This window comes from Crocodylus siamensis, chromosome 2 (genome assembly GCF_052110815.1).
Source record: "Crocodylus siamensis isolate JL-2025a chromosome 2, ASM5211081v1, whole genome shotgun sequence".
In the NCBI taxonomy this organism is placed as follows: domain Eukaryota; kingdom Metazoa; phylum Chordata; order Crocodylia; family Crocodylidae; genus Crocodylus; species Crocodylus siamensis.
Window position 1 is genome coordinate 165,181,242 of NC_143396.1, and position 26,242 is coordinate 165,207,483.

General features: G+C 46.0%; 1 protein-coding gene across 1 annotated transcript in view; it reads right to left on the reverse strand.

Moving 5' to 3' along the window:
- NUP160 (nucleoporin 160) overlaps positions 1–26,242 on the reverse strand; it is a 63,381-nt gene that overhangs the window by 26,141 nt on the left and 10,998 nt on the right. The window contains exons 10-21 of the mRNA XM_090032056.1: positions 25,865–25,949; positions 24,708–24,776; positions 23,340–23,423; positions 14,340–14,510; positions 14,080–14,179; positions 10,449–10,614; positions 9,668–9,783; positions 9,385–9,545; positions 7,028–7,161; positions 6,223–6,293; positions 1,854–2,013; positions 807–876 (exon numbers count right to left, since the gene is read on the reverse strand). Of these exons, the coding sequence (XP_089888182.1) occupies positions 807–876; positions 1,854–2,013; positions 6,223–6,293; positions 7,028–7,161; positions 9,385–9,545; positions 9,668–9,783; positions 10,449–10,614; positions 14,080–14,179; positions 14,340–14,510; positions 23,340–23,423; positions 24,708–24,776; positions 25,865–25,949 (1,387 nt within the window). The remainder of the gene's footprint in view (positions 1–806; positions 877–1,853; positions 2,014–6,222; positions 6,294–7,027; positions 7,162–9,384; positions 9,546–9,667; positions 9,784–10,448; positions 10,615–14,079; positions 14,180–14,339; positions 14,511–23,339; positions 23,424–24,707; positions 24,777–25,864; positions 25,950–26,242) is intronic.

Here is a 26,242-nt window from a genome sequence, read left to right on the forward strand (position 1 = left end):
GGGTCACTTCAATTCCCAACTTGACAGCTCCCAAGGAGAATAACTGCGCAGATCTCTAGATTTGTTCAGGACCTGCTGAACAATCATGGGGTACTATAGCCCAAATAACTAAAACAAAGAAAAGAATTATGAGATTTTACCCCAGTACAAGTCCTGTCCAGGGCCTGTCCCCTGGAGAGGCTGCAGAGACTGATCAAGGGCACCAAAGGAATAGCTGGGCCTGAACAGGAACCAAATAATTCAGATGAGTAAGGCCACAAGAACACCCTCAAAAATTGGTCTTTATCAAGCAGTCATATCATAGTGCTTCTCATCCTCCATCTAGAACAGTGGTACGCGACTCATCCAGCCCCATGAGTTGTACAAGAGGCACAGAGTCAGTCCACAGGCCAAATAAGGAGCTGCGTTACCTGGCTCATAAGGTCTAGAAATTAGAAGTGGGTCTAGAAATTTAGTGATAGGAAATTCAAGCAGCAGCTACCAGTTGTTCTGTCACCAAGTTTCCAGACTTGAAAGCAGCCCTGCTGGCTAGAAAAAACATCATGAGATCTGTTCCACGAGCCGTATCTTGGTCATGCCTGATCTAGAGAATATCAATTTGTTCTGTCTCTAACCAATGGGCTGGTTATGAACATTCATTCCCATGCAAAGTCAGTTTCTAGTTTTTTCTCTCCTACACAAACAAGGAAAAGTACTGGGTATTTTCTGGCTCAAATAACAAAATCAATAGATGAGATGCATTCTTCATTTTGTAGGCACTGCTATTAAAGAGACAGAATTATTTTCCACATGTGCTAACAACTCACCTGCAGCTGGGTGTATTGACAGCTCCCCATTAAACATTCTGGGAAGAGAAACCCCGGATTGCTGGGCCACCTGAGCATTAGCTAAGGAACAGGGTAATTCCTCTGCAGTCAGGAAAGAAAGCAAAAATTTAGTCTAGAAGAGCTTTAAAAATAATAGCTTTAAAATGCATATGCCTCCAGTGTTCAGAGTTTGCTCAAGAGTAAAGAGATTAGGCTGCTTTGTATGAATTTGCTTTTCTGTAACAGTATTCAGGCACACTGGGTGAAGCCATTAGCTAATCCAACTCTACCACCACTCATCTCCTCAGGGGAATGGGGCGGGGGCGGGGCATGGGAAATCTCTCTCAAACCAATAAACATACCAAGTTTTTCACACTTGAGGTCCTAAGGTTAGTTTTCAAACCCATGTTTAAGCACCTGAAATTGACCTGACTTTGAAAAGCTCCAAACACCTACGTATCATAGTAACCTCATGTGGAATTAGAGCATTTATTTCAGAGGCTAAAGATGGATTCAAGAGCCCAACTTCAGGCATCCAGATCTGAACCTTGAAACTGTGCATTACTCTTACATGGAGACTGCTGTTACCTGTAATCTGCAGCAGGTGTCAGCAAGCTATGGCCCCTAAGCCAGATCCAGCCCTAAATGAGACTATATCTGTTCCATAAAGATCTGATCCAGTCCATATATTAAGAATGGCTAGCCAACCCCTACTTCCACCTGATCCAGCCTGCATTTTACTAATGATCTGCTGATCCCAGCTGCTGGTCCAGCTCCAGCCCTGTGCTTTGTGGAGAAGGCTGCTCTCTCTCACTGCATCCACTACTGCCCCAACACTACCAAATTAGCCATTGCAACTCTTGGCTCCCCATACTTGTGGCAGGGATGATAAGCAGAGGCTGTACTGGGGTTTGATTGCCTGAGGTGACAGCCAGACCTCAATAGGTGGCCCACCCTTAATAAAAGGTTGTTGACCCCCAATTTACAGCATTGTGTAACATCCAGTTATACACAGTCCTTCATCACAACTTCATTATGCAAGGATACAGAAGTGGCAGGAGATCAGCAATAACTGTAGTAATCAAATGAGGCCAATTCAAACTGGTTTCCGTCAAAGAGGCATTGGGTTGAGAGAAGAAGTGAGAAATTATGAGTTTTCTGGCCACTTCCTGAAAGAACAACTCCACAACTGTTTGAGGGCTGGACACTACGAAACAAAATTAAAGAACAGTTGGAAGGCTGCAGAACATGCAGCAAAAACATACATCATAGCCATGTTTGTGCTCTCTTCACATCACCATGAGTGCCACAGATAAATCATAAAAAAAATAAGATCTGAAGAAGGCACTTTGTGCCTGAAAACGTATTTAACACTTCTCCCAGCTACACAGCCAGTCCAATAAAAAGATGTAACAAACAAACAAACAAACAAACAAATACACACATTTGCTTCTCACAGGCCAGTTATACACTGAGTGACAAAACTGTTAATACCATATACTGAACCAACATTTCTTAGTTCCCTACAACAGGGGTGACTAGTGTGCAGCATGGGTAGCCTGTGTGTGTTGCACGCAGCAGACTGGGAAGGGAAAAGGCAGCACAGTGGCAGACAGAACAGGGAGCAGAAAGCAGGGCAACAGATCAGGCAGGGAGCAGAAAGCAAAGCAGCTGAATGGGCACAGGAAAGGGATGGGAGTGGCACTTGAAGAGGATGCAACGCTACTGGGTCACACCTGACAAAAAGGCAGGACCCCACTGCCTTACAACATTTACTGGTTAACTCTGAGGCAGCTTCAGAAGCTTGCCATCCAAAGCACTAACTTTTATTACGTAGACCTCAATTATGACAATCCAGAAGATCTAAAATATCAGTTCTTCCCAGCATGTGCTCATCAGTTCATAGCTAGTGATCAAATTGAATGCTAGGTAATTACACAGAAGGGCTGTATAATGGACTTCCCTCTCTTCCTTAGCCACACTAGGTTCAAATATTTCTTTCTTGCTAGAGTACTTTTAAACTAAGCAGTCCCAACTTTTCAGTCTTTATAGCTAATCATTCTTAACTACTTCCCAAGAACAACCATGTCCTCCTAAATCCCCTCTGTATCACCTCTTTCCCGAAACAAGGAAGCAGGAATGGAAAACAGTACTCCTAATACTACCATGCCCATGATTAATCCATAAATAAATCTTCTATTATTTCCCATCCCTTTCCTTATTATTTACATTGCGAATTTGTACCATACTTTGATTAATAAAAACTACGGTTCATCAGCAGTCCTTCAATACAAGGAGGAGAGTCTTCCAACAAATGAGGAAGTCAGTGTAAGAGGCTGATCTAAGATTTGCATGTTGAACTGCAGATATGGCAAATTGGTCTGGGAAGAAGGAATAGATCCTGATGATGTCTGGCCATAGGTTTTTCCCCTTGTCTCTCTCATCAATTCGTTTCCGTAGTGAGGCAAGTTTACTTAAGATTATCGATGTCTTGTCATACCACATGGGACTACTTGGGACGAACCAGTCCTCAAGTCTTCCACTTACTGATGTTAGTATCTCATTTCTTCAGATTGGCTTTCAAGGTGTCCTTAATGTTCACCTTATGCCCACCTCTACAGAGGTGACCACTGATGATTTAGGAGTAGAGGACCTGTTTTTGGAGCTGTCAGGCATCTTTATGACATCCTGTCCAATGTAACTGGTGCCATACAAACATACCTTCAATAATGAAGGTGTTTGCTTGAACCAAGAGGCTGGTTTTCATTGATAAGCCTGATAATACCCACTAGGGGTGTGCAAAGCAGGCAGTATTCGATTCGGATTCAACCTGATTCAGGGGACAGCAATTCAATTCACTGATTTGGATCATTGTCCCAATTCAATTCAGTCAAATATGCATCTGAAGATTCAATTCTGATTCAGAGAATCAGTGATTTGGCCATAGGTACAGCTTTATATGTTTCTTCTATGTACCTTGAGGTACCAGGTGTGGCTCGTGAATGCTGAGATGATGGGGCAGATGGAGCATCCCATGGGAGCACAGGGGGTGGGGTCCCCTGCATGGTCAGCGGCAAACCCTGAAGTGGACCGGAAGTACTCCCAAAAACCCAGGCAAAGCTAGTCCTTTCAAAACACATCACTTTTCCTTTTTCACTTGAGTTTAATTTGCTGCTGTGCTACCCTTTCACCTCACTGTTTATAAGTTCCAGTCTTCTCTCTGGTCTCAAAGAACTTAAACTCTGTTCCTTCATTTGCATGTCTTGCCAAACTGGTCACCCCCATTTCCTGACCGGTGGGGAATACAGTAATGTTACTGTAATGTAAGTAATGTTACTGAATTCTAATATAACAAAGGGCTTTGTCTGTCTGTCTGTAATGCTTTTGGGCAATTGCACAAGTGTAGTTTTAAACTTGGTATGTTTCTGTCTCCAAGTAGGGAGATAAAAATGGCGTCAAGTTTAAAAATCACAGCTTTTGCAGTTGCTTCTCTGCAGCCAGGTGTGGCCCCTTCCCACCTTGGAGCTGTGGAGGCAGACAGGGGCTGGGCCAGGCCAGCCAGGAGTGCAGTGCGGCACCATGCCAGGGGGAGGGGGTGGGGTCAGGACCGCTCTGCTATGCTGCACAGCAAGGCAGGCAATGGCGCTACAGGGGGCCACAGCCCCCCCAACATTCACCTTACCCACTGGAGCCACCCCTCCCAGCGCTGCCACCCACACAAGAGGCACGGCGCGGCACTCCCGGCCCAAGCCATTCTGGCCCCATGCACAACTGCAGGGACACAGCCGGGCAGCAGCTCCCTCCAGGTCAGTGCAAGGGGTTGGGGGGAATGGGACAGAGGCATGGGCAGCTGGAAGTGGGCTGCCTATGCAAGATGGAGAGTGGGGGAGATCCTGGGAGAAGAACAGGTGTCTGCACATGTGTGCGCATGCATCTCTGTGCATGTGTGCGCACACGTCAGGACATCGGTATGCATCTGCTTATGCGTATGTGTCTGCGTATGTGTGTGCGTGTCTCTGTTCATGTTCGTGTCCATGTGCAGACAGTGAACAAGAAGAGTGTACACCCATCTGTGTGCACGCGCGTGTGTTTGTGTATGCGTCTGTTCATGGCAGGAGGGAAAGTGTGTTTGTGTCTGTGTCTATGTGCAGGGTGAGTGAGTAGTGCATGCCCAGGAGGGACAATGTGTTACTTAATACTTCCCAAAATTTGTCTCCAAAATTTATACTGAAGATATCCAACTCCTTCTGTGGTTTTCAGGACTTTTAAAATTACAGTAACTAGAAAAAAAAAAATCACCAGCTTCCTACTTGCATTTTGCTCAGGGCTGCTTGCATCTGTCATGCTGCCAAAAATCTCCTGAAATTGAATGGCTAGGTATAAACTGATAAGCACATGCCATAAAGTGCTCATATTCCATATAGTCAGCAGTAAGATACACTGAACAGTAAGATATTGGAGTTTGGATGGCAGTCTTAAGCTGCTGAGTCTGGTTTGGCCAGCAGATGCGACAAATCTAGAAAACTTTGGTTCAGTGTATAGGGGTGATGGAAATGCATGTGCATTGCCCCAGCCCCTTAATGGACTTATTTTTAGACAGTGTAACTAGTGCAGTGTCACACTTCCTGTGAAGGGGGTTATTCAAGCCCACAAACACACTGTTTTAGTAGGTTGCACCTCTTCTTCTTGACCAGTGGTTCTCAACCTTTTGGACTTACTGCACCAATCTAACTTTCCCGATTTTCAAAAACTTTTCATTTTGTGTCTACAGAAACATAACAGAAAAATTCTTCTGTTGCAAAGAACTCAGAAAGACCACAAGTCAGAATATTTTTTATACTATTTGAGATATCTATGTTTATTGTGTCAATCATATGCAGGTATTCGCAGATCTAACAACACTAATATTGTGCAGCGCTCTTAAAAGGATCTCACAGCACCCCAGTTGAGAATTGCTGTTCTAGAGGCTGGACCACCAAGGATAGCAACCTTGTCCTGCTAGCTGTTGCATTTAACCAACAGTAGATATCTAAATCCTACTGATAAGGAAAGGAAGAGGCTTTTACAAATGCGCAGACCAATTTTTCTTTTTAAAAAGCTACGAAGCTATACAAAAAGCTTCATACAAAGTTTACTATACTTAGGTTGCAGAGCCAAGCATGCAGAAAGTTGGGAAATGGCAGACTAAAGGGTGGGTGTACAACTACCTTAAGCTCCACACAATTTGCAGGGACCAATATGTTTCCTCACAGAAGAGGCTGATTTTCAGAGGCCACGTGATCACCGTAGAAGTCAGGCCTCTTAAAATGCAATTTTAAAATGCTGACTATTAAATTTATTGAGGCACTTGTTACCTGATGTAACGTACAATCATTAAGAGTCAAAATAAAGAGATACGCTTTAGACATCCCCTTACCTAGCTTATGTGGTGTGAGAGAAGTAGTGTCCGTTAGCTCCAGAACAGATAAATGTTGCAGATTGGATTCCCTAAAGGAGAAAGAAATAGCGTACAAAGAGAAATGTCTCCTGTGGTAATGTCCGAACGCTGTCCAACTCAACCCCCCTCCCACCTGCAACCTAAAGGAAGTAAGTGCAGGAAGCGAGTGTCATTTAAAAAGTTAAATGGCAATTTACAGTTTTCAGACAAGCTCTGCCACAAGTCTTGACTCTTAAATACGAATGTTTTATGCAAGACTGAAAAGAGAAGTCATTTGTTTTTCAGCTAGTTCATGAATTGTGAAAAAAAACAATTTTGTACTTAATATAGCTAGACCAGGCACTTGGTGTTTCACAAAGTTTAATGGATCAAACCCAGCATTAGTCACTGACTACTAAATCACATACCTAAGCAAAGCAACATCCACCCCCCTCCCACCCCACCGCAGAAGACAGGGGAAAGATTTCATGAGCTATTTTGAAGAAAGTGGCATTCAGGGATGGCATCAACAAGTATAGGCATTTTCCCAGAGTTTTGAATCTTTTAGAGAGAGACAAATGCAACAGAAAATAAATCTAGGAAACCCATTGACAAAACAGTTATACAGACATCAAGGTTCTTTCTACCCTTTACCCCAAAAGGCCTTTTTGTTCATGTTTTACGATTAGAGCTCAAGCCAATTCTCCATCTGTCTGCAATGGCATTTCAGATCTTCCAAAGGATTTACATAGACTCTATCACCACATTATCAACTAGAGGGAAAATAGGGAACATGAAGACTTACAGCGTGTCAACAGGAACATCTGATGCCAAACATTGACTTGCCCATCTAATCACGTAGTAAGACAGCAGCAGAGGAGATGTGCGATGCAACAGGTCCTGCTGTGACTGGAACAGCTGTCCCCCACCCAATATCATCTGCAAGGAAACCAAAGCACTTGTAATCCCTTGCCTCTATTGGAGTGCCATACAACTTTACGTCAGAGAGAAAGACAACAACATAGCAAGGGGCATTAGCAAAATTATTGTAAACACCAATTTGTTTACTGCTACTGCGAAAGTTATCACAGGGCTTAGGTCAAACAGGATAACTGTACCTGCATGAAACCAACTGGAGGTGCAAATTGCCACTCATTTTATTTTGGTGCAAGCCTGTTCACTAAGAAAGGGAAAATCAACTGCAGTGTGAATTACTGTTCCTTGGACTGAACACTTCCAAGCATGTGTCTATAGTTCTGTTTTTGCCAGCACAGCTTTCAATTAGAAGGTGCGACTTTCTTAGCCATATAGTTATACCTGTAAGAGCCCAATGTCGATGTAGCTATATTGGTACAGAGGTGCTTCAGTGCAGCTCTAGTACCATATTTACTCAAATGCAAGACAACTCCCCCAATAATTAGATTCTATACATTAAAATTATAAATTTACTACAATTTTTCCATGTATTGAATCTAATTATCGGAAAGTCATCTTAAAATTTGTCTCCCCCACTACTGCAGCAGGGAAAGCAGTGGCAGGGGGTGGAAGGCTGAGGTGGTCAAGTAGCTTTGAACCTGGAGCATGAAGCACATGTTTACCCCAGCTGTCGCTGCAACCCCAGCCTGGCAACTACAGCCCTGGCTCTGGGGCTCAGCTGCAGCTGCCACTGCTACTACCATCAATCTGGTTCTAGCCCAGAACAAGCACTGCTCCATGCCCCACATATGCCATGGTCCCCCACATGTGCGGGGGTGGGGAAGGCAGCAGCTATGACTCCAGCTCCACTGCTGCCCTGCCCTCCTACCACCTAGCACTTGAATCCAAGATGAGGGGCTCTCCCTCCCTCCCCCAATTTTAAATGGCAGGGGAGAGGGAAGATCTCATATCGTTTCAAGTAAATATGGCAATTGCCTTTTTCACACTACAATAGTGATACTAGTTTGATGCATCTTTATACTTTCTATAAGATGGGGTGGGCAAGTATTTGGGCTGGAGGGTCACTTAAGTTTGGGTAAGCTGTTGAGGGCCATGTGTGCACACACTCACACCTTGCCCACCCCCAGCCAAGCCAAGGCTGATGCCAGAGCAGCAGCAAGAGTGGGACCATGAGCCTGCCCAGAGCTGTAGCACCTTACTCTATGTTCCTCTCTCCCCCACCATCCCCCAACCCACTTCCCCTTCCATGCTAGCCAGCTTAGCTGACACTGGCAGGCAGGAAGGGGGCTGAGAGCCATGCTGCACTGGGGGGTGGGGCCATGGCATTTGCAGCTGCATGGAGCTGGGCTGCAGAGGAAGGGGGGGAATGCCCCCACCTCTTGCACCCTGCCCCAACCCTCCCCCCAGCTGTGCAGACCCAGAACAGGGATCTCATCTGCCCCCTTCACTCACCCCACTGCTGTATGGTGCTGGGTATGGCTCCAGACTCTGCAGATGACACTGGGCAGAAGCAGCCCTGCCCACCTACCCACCTGCTTGGAATCATGGGGTCAAAGTCCATTTTCCAGGCTGCCATGTGGCGCTGGGCAGGCAGGGCTGTTTCTGCCCAGTGTCTCCTGCTGTGCCATCAAAATCCCAAGCTGGAGCTGCTGCCTGCGGGCCAGCCAATTGATTCTATCCAGCCTGCAGGCAACTCTGCCTTCTGCCTCGGCTGGTGCCACAGGCCAGATAGAAAAAATTGGTGGGTCAGATATAGCCTGTGGGCCACATTTTGCCCACCCCTGTTCTATAGCTACATCCATACTAGAAGGGGCTATACTGCTTTAACTACAAGTCTATGCTAGAAGGTAGTACTGCTCTAGTCAAGATCTCAGCCTTAAGTCTGCTCTATATGACAGAGAGATGGGAAAATATTGGAGAAGTAGCCCTGGGGGGGAAGTGGCTTGGGAATGGAGCCCTGGAAATGCTGTTTGCCAAAGGGGTGCAGATGGAATGTCTTGCTTAGTGCTGGTTTAGCACCCTGTATGACAGAATAATATTGCAGTGGTGATGCAAGAGTGCTGGACTGCTGCCTTCTGAGGTGTAAAAGAACTCAAAGAAACTAGGGTGAGGAGAAAAAGAGCACAGCTAAGCTTTGAACAAATCTGTGAAGCTTCTAATATTTGTGGAAGGAGAACGACAGCTGCCACATATTGTACAGTGAGCAGCTTTGCCAAATCTACTCACAGCATCTCCTAGCCTCAGAAGCAGCTGCTGTAAAATCAACAGGTCCCGGCAGATAAGGAAGCGGATTGCAGAGATCTTGCACACTCCTTGGCATACCACATTCACTGCAGTGCCACTGCCATAGAGCTGGGAGAGGTTCATTCTCACATTTAGCGGTTGAACTGGATTAAAAAAAAAAAAAGAAAAAAAAGAGAGAGAGTAAGAGTAAAAACTAACAGAAGTGCAATGCTCCCTAACTGCATCCACCTAATTAGACAAAATGAAACATTCATCATACTATCACCTCTTTCCATTTCTATCTCTGTCTCATAGTCCATCTCCCGGATGAGCATCCCAATGGCTTGGATCGGGTTTCTGATTTCCTGCAATTTGCTATGAATGTCTTCCACCACATTCTCTCTGCAAGTATAATTAATTCACCAACAGTGAGCAATTTAACTTTAAGAGGGGCCTCCCCAACAGTACTTTGGTAATAACAAACCCAAAAGTGAACTTGTATGACCCCAACAGATGCTGCATAGTGGAAAATCCCCTCCCTTGTAATGAGACATAGTTTTGAACCATTAAGCATCATACTCAACACAAGTTGCTTGCTTCCCTCCCTCCCTGGCTAGAGAGAAACTGTACTTAGCCATGTATACTGATCTTCCAAATGATGGTGCGATGCAGTCCTTTTTGAGACAGCCACTGCACAGCACAAAAACGCATCCTTTTTAGGATTGGTCTAGGATTCAGACCATGAGTCACAGGCAGGTTTGAACACCTGCGATGATGTGTTTTTGCGCTATGAAGAGGACTTTCCAATTAGACATTGGTGCTCCTGTTTCTTGGCACCATGGCTCAGAATTCCTGGCAACTTTTATCAGAGCTGAGGATTTTGAAAGGCATCTTAGAAATGAATGGGCTTTATGCTTCTGAAAAGTCACTGACATATATGTTTTTAAAATCCCATAAAATGTATTTCAGGAGACTCTTTAGAGGCATTTAAAATAGTTACAGCCTAGTCAAGAAGCTCCTAGATGAATCCTTTCACAAAACACATTTTATCCAAAGAGGCCACTTACGTGTCACTGGCTATCAAGTCTTCCAGGATTTGTTCTGCAGCCTTTTCTGGAGGCTGAAGACGGGAGCAGGCCATTTCCATGACCAATGCCATTTCCATGGAAACAGACTCTCCAATCAGTCGAAGGCACTGGACAAGACAGACAACATCACGAGAGACCTCCAAATCTGCAATGAGAGAATCTACTTGTATTCTTGGAGAACACAGTTTAGAAAAAAGGGAAAGGCAGTTCAAAGCCAAGTGAGTTGAGCTCATCCCACACAGAAGGATGGGATATCAGAAAATTAGTCTTGAACTCCACAGTTGATATGGCAAGAACCGTGTGGCTCCACCTAGTAACAACAGGGAACTCCCCTTCCAGGATGCTTCTTCAATTATGGAAGCTAGATAAAAATAAAGCTAAAAAAAATGGGCCAAGAGAGCCAAAGCAGGACTCTAAGTCCCTGCCTCCTGACTGGTGCAGTCTCCAGTCATTTTGAATGACTGGAGAGCTCATGGGAGGGGCCTGTAGGGGGGCTGTCAGGAAAGCTAAGGCAGACATAGAGCTAGGACTAGTGTCCAAGATCAAAGATAACAAAAACTCCTTTTTCAAATATATAGGGAGGATGAAGAAAGCACTGGGAAATGTGGGGCCCCTGCAAGATTCTCTGGGCAATCCGGTGGTTGCGCCAGAGGAGAAAGCAGACCTCTTTAACCAATTCTTTACCTCCATTTTCTTGTCCAGGGACTGGGACTTCCCCACCGTGATGGAAGACAGACTTGAGGGGAACATCTCCAGACCTCAGGTTAGGGAGGACTGGGTTAGAGAGCTTCTGGAAGGGCTGGACGTGTTCAAATCAGCGGATCTAGATGCTCTCCACCCCAGGGTGTTGAGGGAACTAGCTGGGGTTACTGCAGGGCCTTTGGCACAGCTTTATGAGTGCTCGTGGTGCTCGGGCCAGGTGCCAGATGATTGGAAGATAGCCAATGTGATCCACATCTTTAAAAAAGGGAGGACCCGCGCAACTATAGGCCCGTCGGTCTTCCCTCAATCCTCGGGAAACTCTTTCAGAAGATTATCAAGGAGCACATCTGCGATGGGACCGGCTTCAGGAATGATGCTCAAGGGCAACCAGCACGGTTTCATTAGGGGCAGGTCATGTCAGACCAACCTGATTGCCTTTTACGATCAGGTCACAAAAGCACTGGATGCAGGTGTTGCCATGGACGTAGTCTTTCTGGACTTCAGCAAGGCCTTTGACACCGTCTCCCACCCCATTCTTATTAAAAAACCAGGCAACTGTGGCATTGATGCCTACACAGTCAGATGGACTGCAGATTGGCTGAAGGGTCGTACTCAGAGGGTGGCAGTGGATGGGTCATATTTGACCCGGGGGAAGTGGGCAGCAAGTCCCACAGGGCTCGGTCCTTGGGCCCGCACTGTTAAATTTCTTTATCAGCAATTTGGAGGGCAGGGTGAAAAACAACCTGTTTAAATTTGCTGATGATACCAAAATTTGGAGTGAGGTGAGCATGCTAGTAGGGAGGGAAAGACTGCAGCAACACTTGAATAGGTTACAGGGGTGGGCCAACAAAAACAGGATGTTTCAATACTGATAAGTGTGCAGGGTGCACACTTAGTAACCAGCAGCACACTGATAAGATGGGAAACTCCCTTCTTCAGAGCACGGAGGCAGAAAGGGATCTTGGAGTCATTACTCACTCCAAGATGAACATGGGCCGACAATGTGAGGTCACGGTTGGCAGGGCTAACCAGACCTTGTCGTGCATCCACAGGTGCATCTCAAGTAGAGCCAGGGAGGTGATCCTCCCCCTCTATGCAACACTGGTCAGGCCACAGCTGGAGTACTGCATCCAGTTCTGTGCGCCCCATTTCAGGAGGGATGTGGACAACATTGATAGGGTCCAGAGGAGGGCCACCTGCATGATCCGGAGGAGAGACTGTGGGACCTGAACCTGTTCAGCCTTCACAAGAGTAGGCTGAGGGGGGACCTGGTGACCATCTATAAACTCACTAGGGGGGACCAGAAGGGTTTGGGAGAGACCTTGTTTCCCCTAGTGCCCCCTGGCATAACAAGGAATAATGGCCACAAATTCTTGGAGAGTGGGTTTAGATTAGACATCTGTAAGAACTACTTCACAGTCAAGGCGGCTAGGATCCGGAACCAACTTCCAAGGGAAGTGGTGCTGGCTCCTACCCTGAGGGTCTTTAAGAAGAGGCTTGATGCCTATCTGGCTGGAGTCATTTGAGCCCAGTTTTTCCTCCTGCCCAGGCGGTGGGGGGATCAAACTTGAAGATCTACAAGGTCCCTTCCGAACCTACTTCTATGATTCTATGAAAACAAGGATAACATAGTAGACAGCATACTTCTGCAGAGTAGCTTGTGTCACAAAGACTACAGCCTCTCCTTGCTGACTTCAGTGACTTGTTCCACAAAGCAGTAGAGCCATTCAATTTCTCAGAACCTTGTAAGGCCCAAAAATCAGACCACAAGCTTATGCTGATTTCTCAGTGTTCTTGAGAAGTCTGCAAATTTCAGTTTGCATTTTTCAGCTATGGAATGGGACCATGGTGCCAGAGACTATGCTGGGTAGTCAGTCCTAAACTGTACCTTCCCACAGGACACCCCTCCCAATTACAGCAGTCATTTCATAACAGTTGATGCAATCACTAGATATGGCTAAGCTGACTAGGGAGAGGTACCTTTCAAGGCTCTTGCTGAGGTCACAAAATAGCTCTAGCACTGAACAAACACAAAGCTAGAAACAGAATACGTAGATTCACTAGATGTATTCTAATCAGGCATTTTTCATTGGATAAGACTGGATTTTAATCTTTTGGGCATCACTTACAATTTGCAACATATCAAGGAACTGCTTAGAGGATAACAAAAAAGCTGCATAATCATGGCTGCCTTCACACCCACCATCTGCTGCAATCAAGAGACCACTGCCACACTAGTAAGTCGAATCCTACACCAATTATAAGTGTATCAGGCAGGAAAGACAAAATGATGGCCTCTGGTTTCTTTCAGGTCAAGCAGAACCCAGAGCTTTTGCTATGATAGCATTGTAAATATTGAGATACAATAACAAAAAGCTACAACATCATCCTCAAAGAAGGAAAGGCAGGTATCCATCACTGAGGACTATCATGGGGCTCAGACAGAAGTCTGGAATTCCACCCACTGATTTATCTGAGCAATCATAGCAACCCTATCAGCTTCATACTCTGAGTGGGCTGCTTCATCATGCTCTAATTCAGGGGTGCTCAGCCTGAGCCTGCATGCCAGATCTGGCCCCCTGTGCCTCGTCTTCCAGTCCATGAGGAGCCCTGTGGGCTGTGGCCCCACGCTATAATCCAGTACAGCATGGTGTGGGGCCCTATGCCAGCATGCAGGACTGGGCAGAGGTAGCACAGGGCCCAATCTCACTGCACAGAGCCAGGTGGAGGCAGGAATTTACCACTGGATTGAAACTAAGCAAGGATAAATTGAGCCCAAATAGCTAGTTTAAAAAATATGATCTAAGCACATAAAGAACCCAGAACACCCTTGGGAACGTCTATAGTTTAAAGTTTGTAACACAAATACATTATTTTCCTCATCCCTTTCCCCTCCCCACAATCTTACCATCAAAAATGGCACACTCATCCTCAGTCAACAGGTGCTCTTCAGGCAAGAGATACAGGTGATCCACCAGGCAACAGGGTACAAGAAAAGACAGGAACCCCTGGAAAGGTAAAAAAGTATCACTCCTTTCATTTCTAAAACATAATCCTTGGTCAGGAAGATGCACTGGAATTCCTTCAAAAACTCTGCAACTAACTGTGCCTAACCAACAAATAAAACTTCTCCCTGTAGCACAGCATAGATCTAACTCCATTTCTCACCTTTTTTAGCAGGCACACCATGTTAGTATATGGATTCAGGTGCAGTGCAAGAGGGCGTGAGAGTGCTTCTTGGTACTGAAGACAACAGGCATAGAACTTGGACCAGAACTCAACTTGTAACTGTCGAAACTCTTCCTGTGAGAACTCATACTCTGTCACACTTCCTTGGAGCTGGCAAGAATAAAAGAGGACTTAAGCACTTCCCCCAAAGTTACAGTTGAACAGTTCTAAAAATTCTAAAATTATTCCTAAACAAGATGGTTTAAAAGCAGGGGTGTCCACCTCACCACCTATTTTGGGCCAGATCTAGGCCATGTGGCTCCCTGCAGGCCAAATTCAGCTCAGGGCACTGGATGGCTCCACTGGTGGTAAGAATTGCAACTCCAGCTCCTGCGACATGGAGTTGGAGTGGCTGCCACCAACACATTTCATGCCAGATTGGCAACTCCAGCATAGAGTACATGGCAGCTCTGGCTATGGATCTCACATGGGGCAAAGGGTACAGGGCAGCTACAGCAGCAGGCCTGGAGGCCAAGGTGGCAATGGGCAAAGCAGCCAGAGGGCAACCAAGCCAGTGTCAATTTGCAGCGGCAATGCATAGGGGGTACAAGGGGGTGCATGTGCACCCCCTGACAACAGCATCCCTGGGCAGGGGAGAGCACTGGTGCCCCACCTGAGAGCACCAGCCAGGGAGCTGCCAGGTGCAGATCAGCAGGATTGGGCGGAAGGAAGACACGGATTGGGACAGTATGGGACACATGCAGACACCCCCTCCTCCAATCATGCTGACTGTCTGATGGGGGGTGGCAAGTGCCCCCCCCCAACTCAGGAGGCACCAGTCGCCCATGTCAACTTGTACTCGCCCTCCTGCCACCAATGGTGATGTCCAGCTGGGCCCCAAAGGCCCCAGATTCTTTGGCAAGTCCTTCCCCCTGTCCACACCCTCCAACTTCCAATGGTCTACTAGTAGCCTGATGGGCCAAATAAAGTGGCTCAGCAGGCCAGATCCAGCCTGTGCATAAGCCAAATGTTTGACAGCCCTTGTTTAAAATATATCTACCTGCCATTCTAAAAAGTTAATAATACATCCAGGAGTCTATGCCTCTAGGTTGTTTCAGATGTGGATTTAAGCACAAATTGCATATAAAGCAAAAGGCTTCTGCAGAGGCTGAAGCTCAGAGCAAGAAACAAGCAACCATGTTCTTGATATTTAAAAGAATCACTGAAAGCAATTTAAGAGAGGCTACATTTGAGCTAGTGGAGTTATAGCTGCCAACATACCTCGGGAGAAAATTGATAATCTGAAATTAAGGGACTACTTGAACAAGCATGTGCCAAATGCTGGCAGTCCCCCATGTGCAAAGAAGTCTTCACCAGGATTTTCTACCAGGAGTAATTGCTTCACATGTTCACTCTGCAAAATCTGCACTGGCAGAATATGACTCAATTTCTACTGTAGCAGATTAAGCACCAGATGCCCAGGATAACTGTTTTCCACATTTTATTTGTACCTGGGAGCTAGAAAGCCTGTGACCTACCTGTTTTTCAAACAAAGCTGATTCAACTCACATTTGTACATTTTTCAACTGTAGCACAAGCGGTCGCAAAGGCTGTTGCAAACTACACCTTAGAATTTAACACGATCTTAGCATTTCTGTCTGATAATGCAACGTATATGAGCAAAGTTCTCTCATAAACATTGCCCAGGCGGTAAGCTTCAATATTGGGAGTCCATTACCAATCAGCACAGGGAACTAAATGCAACTGTGTCACTTCCACCAGAACCAGTGCTTACAAGGTGTAATTCCTGGTTTAATGCAGTTTGTTTCCATGCAAAGAATGTTAAGTACTGCCAGAATTTGTGCACAACAAGTCTGAAATCGCACCAGGAACACAGTGTATGCTTAAACTACACAATCTCTTAAAACAAGGTGACATTGAAGATCAAATTAAGTTTGTAGCTGAAGAGGCGATCTGGTTCATGGAGCTTCTAATGTGGTTTGAAAATTGGCAGCCTTTGATTCACCAAACACACAAGAAGCTAATGAATTTGATAAGTTGGATCAAAGACATGGCATCACAACTTTCAAACTGTTAAAGTGAAAACCAGCAGAGACAAGAACTGTTCCAGGCAGTAGCTACAAGGTTGAGTTAATACTACAACTATGATCTATTGGTACCACCTCAGTTTAAAATGGCTGCCTTTTTTTTAGTGCTGTTCTCGTTTTTGACCCAAAATTAGGTGCCCATTCTGAGTTTTGACCCTGAGCTACTTAAATCAATCCCTGAATGGCAGAAAGAGCATGATGAATGTACTGTTTATGTGAACTTTGTCAAAGAACGCCAGATACCTTTGACTGTGACTGTGTTTTGGGATTCTGGGATTGTTTGATTGGTTTCCACATCTCTACAAACTGGCAAAATGCTGCTGTACAATCCAACCAATCAGTGGACACAGAACATGTGATCTCAGTGTATAGACAAGAATTCACACCACAGACAGAATATGTCAGCTGCAACTGCTAGTGGATGCTGCATGTTAGCATTTAACTACTCACATGAATTGTTTCTGTTCAGGTTAACAATTTAGTATTTGTAAACTTTTTGTAAAACACTAATAATAAATTATGTGTGACAATGCATACTCATAATTTCTTTAAATTTAGATTTAGCTTTAAATTTAAGGCTTAGATTTATAATAATACCGTAATTTATAGGATAGTTCTGTGGTTTTGCCTCTGCCTCCAAAACTGACTCTGCATGTCATAAGCAGGCTGCAAAAAAAACCTTTGTCTTGCCACAATTTAAATAGGTCTCTAATCATGGGCTTAGGCCCAACAAGGAAAACTATAAGCCTCCCGTAAAAAGGGAGGCCTCTATGGACACATGAATTAAAGCCGGGGGGACAAATATGGAGAAAACAGATAAGCAAGTGAGGTCATAGGTTAACAACAAGGGACCTGGAAGGGGACAACAGGCAGAGCCTCCTGCCCCCTGGACAAGTTGAGGGCCCCTGTGGAAGCTGAATGGCACTTCGTACGTTTTTGTTACGCTATTTTGGAAGGACAGCATTGACAGAAAAAGGCGACATATGCATGTCAAAAATACATACATTTGTTCCTTGGTTCATGAGGAACAAAGTAGCAGATTGGAGGGTATTTGAGTGAAGATAAAAGATGAACAGTACAGTAGTGCTACAGTGGTAGAGATCTGTTATATACCACCAAGTCAGGAAGAAGAGCTGGATGAGGCATGCTTCACTAAAGTGACAAAACTACTCAAAAGTTATGACATGGTACTGATGGGAGACATCAATTTTCTATATATTGCTAGAAGAACAATGCAACCAAATATAAAATGCTGAACTAGTTCCTAACTTGGAGGGAGAACAACTTATGACTAAGGGTTATCATCTATCCTGAATCCTGTCCTGACCAATATGGAAGAATTGGGGGAGGTTGTAAAGATGATGGGAAATTTGGGAGGAAGAAATCACAATATGAGAGAATTCATGATCCTGAGCTGAGGAATGCATGAGATCAGCAAAACAAAACTAAGGAACAAGTTGACGGTAGAGGTAACAGGAGACAAAGAGCTTTTGATGCGTCTAAATCGGGGTGGGCAACTATTTTGGCTGGAGGACCGCTTACTGAATTTTGTTAATCTGCGAGGGCTGCAAGAATAACCCCGCCCCTTGATAGGTGCCTGCCCCCTGGTCACCATCTTGGAACCAGAAGTCCCATCCCTAACCACTGCCACTGAAAATCCCTCCCTTTGCCCCTGAAAGTACTTCTTTTGGGAGGGGAACCTTGAAACCAGAGGAAAAAAAAACAAATCCTTTACTAAAAGTCAAACACCTACTATAACGTATTTTAATTTTATTACAAAAAAATATTTGCCATGATTTGTGTGTAGTGTATATAGCAGTGATTGCATAATAACTCAAAAATAAAGCCTTACTCTTGTATATTGTGTGTGTGTGTGCATGCATGTGTGTGGCACAGGGTGTGTTGGGGGAGTGCATATATGGAGTTGTGGGGGCAGGGTGTGGGGGTGTAAGGACCCCCGTGGCAAAGTCCCCATTGCCAGTGGCAGCAGCAGGCAGTGGGCACTCAGGGCACACGCAGGTACACTGCTGCCCAGTGGTGCATGGCAAGAAGCACAGCCAGGCTGGCCTGTCCCATCTCTATCATGTGGGACTCCCTGTGGCTCATGTGCAGCTCCTGGCACTCACATGCCACTGGGGGAAGCCCCATATGATGGAGCCAGCTGCCTTCCCTACCCTCCACTGTGCAGGTCCTGGGACACCGCCATAAGTGTCCTGGCAAAGTCCAAGGACCTGCATGGCATGGAACTGGGAAGGCAGCCAGCTTCATCATGCAGGGATTCCCCAAGTGGCATACAAGTGCCAAAAGTTGCATGTGCATCATGGAGAGCTCTGAGTGATAGAGGCAGACTAGCCTGGCAGCCCTCCTTGCCACACACCACCAGGTGGCAACGCCTGTCTGGTCAACAAGCACCCGCCACTTGCTGCTGCCGGGCTGTGCACCATGGGGAGACTGGGGGGCTGAATGTGTAGGGGGTCCCCATACCTCCCTCACACCCACATCCTGGCCACCCAAGCTCTGTGCTCCTGCCACCCCTGACCACAGGCTCCACACTTCCACCAGCCCCAAACTGTCTGTTCCCACCCACCTGCAGCTTCCCCACCTGCTGCCCAGAGCAAGTAAAGCAGCAGAAAGATGAGGAGGAACTGCTGGATACTGGGGAAAACAAACAGGTCCCCTGGCAGTTGCACCAGGAACAGCAGCAACTCCGCCAGGAAGATGCATGCTGGTTGGGATGTTCCTTCCACACACAAGGATGGGAGTGAGGTACCCTGCCCAGCCTGTGTACAATTAGTTGATGGACGCCCATGGGCCGAATGAAATTGCCTGGTGGGCTGGACCCAGCCCATGGGCCATATTTTGCCCACCCCTAGTCTAAATGAATTCAAGTCAGCGGGGCCTGATGAACTTCATCCCAGGGTACTGAAGAAACCGTCAACAAAAATCTTGGGGCCCTTGGCAATACTATTTATGAAATTATGAAACACAGGTGAGGTACCAAAGGACCAGAAAAAGGCCAATATAATGTCCCTCTTTTAAAAAGGCATAAAGGAGGACCTAGGGAATTACAGACCATTTTAGGGAATTACAGACCATTTAGCCTCATCTTGGATACCCAGGAAATTATGGGAGCATATCCTAAGGAAATCTATTTGCAAGGGACAAGGGAGAAGAGATTGATGTCATATATCTTGACTTCAAAAAAGCCTTTGATCTGGTATCCCACCATCACCTCTTGGCCAAACTGGCCGGTTGCGGCCTTGGCTCCACCACGATCCGCTGGCTGGAAAACTGGCTCCGTGGTCGGACCCAGAGGGTTGTAATCGATGGCAGTCATTCATCGTGGTGCCGTGACCAGTGGGGTCCCTCAAGGCTCTGTCCTGGGACCCATACTGTTCAACATCTTCATTAATGATGTGGACATCGGAGTCAGGAGTGGACTGGCCAAGTTCACCGATGACACCAAACTTTGGGGCAAAGCATCCATGCCAGAAGATCCAGCCTGACCTGGACAAGCTCAGCAAATGGGCGGACGAGAACCTGATGGTGTTTAACACCGAAAAATGCAAGGTTCTCCACCTTGGGAGGAAAAACCTGCAGCATCCTCATAGGCTCGGCAGTGCTACGTTGGATAGCACTACAGAAGAAAGAGACTTGGGGGTCATCATTGACCACAAGATGAACATGAGCCTCCAGTGTGATGCTGCGGCTAGTAAAGCGACCAAAATGCTGGCGTGCATCCACAGATGCTTCTTGAGCAAATCCCGGGACGTCATTCTCCCCTTGTACTCGGCCTTGGTGAGGCCGCAGCTGGAGTACTGCGTCCAGTTTTGGGCTCCACAATTCAAAAAGGATGTGCAGAAGCTTGAGAGAGTCCAGAGGAGAGCCACGCGCATGATCAGAGGTCAGGAAAACAGATCTTACGATGACAGGCTGAGAGCCATGGGACTCTTTAGCCTGGAAAAGCGTAGGCTCGGGGTGATCTGATGGCCACCTATAAGTTTATCAGGGGTGACCACCAGGATCTGGGGGAACGTCTGTTCACCAGAGCGCCCCAAGGGATGACGAGGTCGAACGGTCACAAACTCCTGCAAGACCATTTCAGGCTGGACATAAGGAAGAATTTCTTTACTGTCCGAGCCCCCGAGGTCTGGAACAGTCTGCCAGCGGAGGTGGTTCAAGCACCTACATTGAACACCTTCAAGAGCAAACTGGATGCTTATCTTGCTGGGATCCTATGACCCCAGCTGACTTCCTGCCCTTTGGGCAGGGGGCTGGACTCGATGATCTCCCGAGGTCCCTTCCAGCCCTGATGTCTATGAAATCTATGAAGCATCTGGAAGAGGAAAGGTTGATCACAAGCAGCCAGCAACAATTTACTGAAGACAAACTGTGCCAAAAACACTTGATCTCCTTCTTCAACAAGATAAGTTGGGTGGATGAAGGGAATGCAGTGGATATAGTGCAACTAGATTCACCAAGGCTTTTGAGAAGTCCCACACAAACTTATCATAAACAGATGGGGGACACATGAGGAAGATGAAACAACTCTAACGTGGATAAACAACTGGTTCAGTAGCCACAAGTAAAGGGTAATTATTAACAGATCCATGTCAAAATAGCAGGCTTCAAGTGGAGTTCCACAGAGATCTGTCTTGGGCCCAGTGCTACTTAACATGTTATTAAATTAAAAATTTGGATGTTGGAATAGAGAGCTTCCTGAGGAAGTCTCCAGATGACAAAACTGGGAAGGACTGTAGATACTGGAGGACAGGAGCACAAGTCAAAAGGATCATGATAGATTGGGAAGCTGGGCTAGAGCTAACAGAATGGAGCTGAATGCTCAGAAATGCAAGATGAGAAGAATAATCAAAAACACAAGATGGGTAAGAACTGGTAGGATGGCAGCACTAGAAAGAAGAATCTAGGAGCCTTGGTGGATCACAGACTCAGTACAAGTCCACAGCATTACACTGCTGCACAGAAGGCAAATGCAGTTTTGCACTGCATCAACAGAAGCATTAAGTGCAAGACATGAGAGGTGATAGTGCTTCTCTATTTAGCACTAGCTAAGCTTCACCTACAGTCGTGTGTGCACTTTTGGGCTCCATACTTAAAGACATGCTGAAATTGGAGAGGGCCCAAAGGAGAGCAACCAAAATGATAAAGGGCTTGGAAGGCAAACCATATGCTAAGGGGTTGAAAGAATCAGGCATGTTCAGCTTACAGAAAAGGTGCTTAAGAGGGGACAGGATAACAGTCCTCAGGTATCTGAAGGGCTACCATGAAGAAGAGGGAGAACAGCTTCTCTCTTGCTGTGAAGAGCAGGACATGGACAAATGGCTTGAAATTACAGCAAAGTAGGATAACAAGACAAACTTCTTGACCATTAGAACAGTGGAACAGATTGCCTAGGGAAGCTGTAGAATCTCTTCCACTGGAAGTTTACAGCAGGATGTTGAATAAGCCCTGGTCCAGGATGATCTACAAATAGCCATGCCTGGAGTGTTCTGTGGTCAGAAACAGACTTAAGAGACAACAAGAAGAGCAGATGAATATTAGAGAGGGCATTGCTCAGCAACAGCAGAATGAAGCAGAGCTCTATAACTGGTTTAGTTATGAAAGGTTAAAGAAGCTGGGATAAGATTATGCAGGGGAACTCTGGCTATCAGTTTAGAGGCTATGACATCTGGAGTTATGTTTACCATCCCAAGATGCAGAATAAAACTGAGGGTGTTCGGTTTTTCCCATGCTTCTGGAATTTTCTAGTTCCCACATGGAGCTAGGAAGGATCCTCCCCCCGCCCTATCCTGTTGCTGTCTGGGGGTTTTCGCCCTCCTCATAAGTACTGGATGCTAGGGTGTGTAAAAACCAAGGTTCCCAATTAGATGATTTTGCCCCTCTGCTCAGGGTTAAACTGATCACCGCATTTGGGATCAGATAGATGGTACCAGGTCCTTCCACAGGCCAGATCTGGACAATGGGCATGATCTGGCTGGGGCAGGTTCCACAGCTTGACACCGAAATGTATGCCGGGGGCAGGGTAGAATAGTCCCAACCTGGACATGCAGGAGGGAAGCAACTTGTCCTGGTCTGGGTGCATAGGGTGGGGTACAGCAGGGAAGGGCAGCCCTGATCCAGAAATGAGAGGTAGGGAAGAGTGGCCCTGATCCAGATGCAGGGAGGGAAGAAGAAAGGCACCCCGCCACCACCCCCCAAGCATCCTATTCACAGTCTGGATGCATAGTGGGGGAGGGTATTGAGCAACCCTGATCTGGGTGTGCAGGTGGCAGGAGGAATAGTCCAGCCCAATATGGACATGTGGGATGTTGGCATGGCCCTGATCCCACTGCATAGGCAATGGCCTAGATGAGGCTAGAGCCAGCCATGTGGAGCTACCACCACTCCCCATTGCTAAGTTTCTAATCCATGGGTTAACATTGTGAGCCAAAAGTTACAGCTCCATAGGTTAGAGGTTAAGCACTCCTGGTATAAACTGTGGGGGAGTTTGCTTCCTCTGTAGCGGGGGGCATGGCCCTCTTTCCTCAGACTTCTTGAGTGCATTTTAACAGCCCTAGCCACAGCAGGACACTGAACACCCTTGTCCCTCTACTTTTACTGTAACAGGTCAGGGTGATTCGGCCAATATGCCTTGTAGTTGTACAACAGACTGATTGTGTAGTTTTACAAATAGGTTAAGACAAGAATTTACACGGGATGGTTTGAATACGGATGAACCTGCCTTGAAAAGATGGTTGGACTAAATGACCTCCAAAGGTCTTTCCCAGCCCTATGTTTCCATGGTTTGTGGATATAAATTTTTAATTCTATGCAAGACATTAGAGCTGCTACAATATCACACATTTGATGAAAAGCTTAACAGAAACCTCACCTCGTTTTCCACAGCTAACGTAACCTCTTTTCTCAGTTCATCCCAGGAGAGATCCAAGATTCTCTCAGTTCCTCGAGAAAATATCTAGAAAAACAGATTACACAGGACAGTTCTGTAATAGACAAACAGATCTGCATTGCAAGTTTACAGCAGCGCACAAAGACACACAACATATTCGCAAGCTCCACCCCACAGTGGCAATGTGTAGGGGGTCCACATGCACTCCCTAATGGCCACGCTCACCACTTAAGTGATGGGCGGGGGAAGGAGGGAACACTAGGGCCCCCACCCCACAAGTGCCGGCAGATAGCTGCACCCACTCCCAAAAGCAGCTGCAGCAATCGGCTGTCATGGGATTGTCCAGGGACCCCCCACCTGCTTGACTGCAGGATCACCTGCAGGGGGTGGGGGCACGTACCCCCCTGACTGAGGTGGCACCAGTCGCCCATGCTTCCCCCTCAGTTCAAAGCCTGACATGAAAACCCAGAAGAAAGAAACACGAATAAAGTGATGTCTTATGTTAACGGCCAGATGTGCAATCATTGAAGGCAAGCTGCTGTATAAGAAATTGCCAGCAAGGGTTTCCAGCAGGCCACTAAAAAACAGAAGTCACAGATTGCTCATTTGTGCCTGCAGAGAGGCTTCCACAAGGTTTCCTCTAACTTCAACTCTTACTTTTGTTCCCTGTTCCTGCCCACAGGTCTCTGAGAGACCATCCCCTGGATGGGAAAGCAAGACAGTTAAGTTATTGAACAAGAATAATAGTAAGGAAAATCTATAGTTTTTCATCAAAAAATTGTAGGTTTTGTCCACTGATCCCTGAAGTGTTCTCTGGAATTGACAGGATACATCTTCAAGCTATCACGGTGCAGACAGAAAAATACCACCAAGCTGAGTTTAGGATCACTTCTAATTTAGCCAAAGAATACCTGAGGGACAAGGGCCTTTCAACAAACAAGTCTGGGATCCCAATGTCTTCCTGTAATAACTACAAGATTTAGCTGGGGATATCAGACATAACTTAAGGATAGCTAAGCACTAGGTGGGGCTGTGGAACCTCACCCATCTGAAGATTTTAGGTGCCATGGACATAAATAATTGTCCAAGATGTTTTAGAAGGGATCTAATCTTACTTTTATAAGACACTGTGGTGTATTTGTGTGGGCCCCAGTCCACTAGTTTAAGTGAGAGCAATCATTAGTATACGCCAATCGTTAGTATATGCTGAGATCATATCACATACAAATTGGTGGTGCTCAGGTTGGTTGAGAGCTCCTTATATTCCAGGATTTTCAGCTGGCTGGTTCATGTACCTGGAGTGGCACAAAGTGGCTAGAAAAGAGGAAGAGTGAAAAATTCCTCACTAACCTGTAAAGCTTTAAGTACAGCAGCATTTGTGAACCGACCAGGCATGAAGAGGTACTCCAAATATGTTTCCTAGAAGAAAACAAGACAGCAATTTCAAGAACCATTTACTCAACAGCACAAAGAGGGCAATTTCTAATTAGTTTTTTATTCAAAGTTCCTAAATTCTAAAGCTCGCCTGCAATTATTATTATTTCCTCCAGATCTACGTAGTTTATGTTGTCTCAAATCCAGCACAACACAGCTGGTTTATTCTCTCATAAAGGGGGATAACTAGACAAAGTAGCCAGAGATAGCTGTGGAGTTAATTCCTGTAAACTGTCAGCCTGAATGAAGAATGGAGATTTAACAGCAATGCGAGTTCCTCAATAATAGTCAAGCTTTTGGGTCTGCCTTAAACAGGATGCGGCTCCAATGACTCCCCTGGCCAGGCAGTTCAGGTCACATGCAAGGAGGACCTGCATCTTAGGACTGCCAAGTCTAACTTCTACTCTACTTCACAGGACATTGGAAGAACCCATTCCTTTGTCAGTCTCATTAAAATCCTCTCCTCCCAGCTCACTTGCTCTGGTATGTGGAGCTTGTTTCCCTTTATTTTCCCCTTTCAGGAGACAACCATAACTTAGCATACAAACACTGCATACTGAGTTCCAACTCACTGTCAGCACAGAACTGAGAAGTTTACCATTATAGATTTGTTACAGGTTTGTGGGCCACTCCCTTAAAGAACTCAACTAGATCCTCCTTCCTTCCCAAATCAGACTCAATATCTACATCTGCTCCAGCCTCTCTCAATTTGCTTCTTTGCAACTCCTGTCTTGAGAGCAGCCTTCCAACATCACTCCACCCAATTCATTTCACTCAGATACAATTTCCATCTTAAAAAAAAAAAAAATTCTCCCTTGCTTATAGCTTAAATTTCTCTTCCTCTTCACTCCGCACTTGGGCTGACAACCCTTTGGCACATTCTATATCACTTGAATACTTATTAAAACTCATCTCACTTAATCCTGCGTTGCTTTAGGGCACAGTTTGTATAAAGGACAATAAACACATTAAAGTTATTCTGTGCAAACTGACCCGTCCCCAGTGGTCTTTCCATCTCTGTGCAGAAAGGAAGCCACAGTACTTCTGGCTGCTATTTTAAAGCCTACACTCACCCTTGGGTCCTGGTCATCTCGAATGGTCACTTCTTCTTCAGGTAAGGGCTGCGTATAAACTTGGTTCCACTGGCCTGCAACATTTCTGGTTGGGGGGAAGAAATTCAGGCAGGCATGTAAACATAATCCTCCGAAACAAGCGGCCTTCTGGAAGTAAGACTCAACCGGGAATTCAGCCTTCACACTTTCACAAGTGAAAAAGGATTTTAATGTCCCATCTGAAGCAGATGATCAAACAGGGGGGTGAGCAATTATTTGGGGCCCAAGGGCCACATGGAGTTTTGCTGAGCTGTCACAGGCCAGGTCAGCATCCCCCTCAACAGCTCACCAAAACTCCCTATGTGGAATGGGGCCAGGGTGGGCAGAGAGTGATGTCTG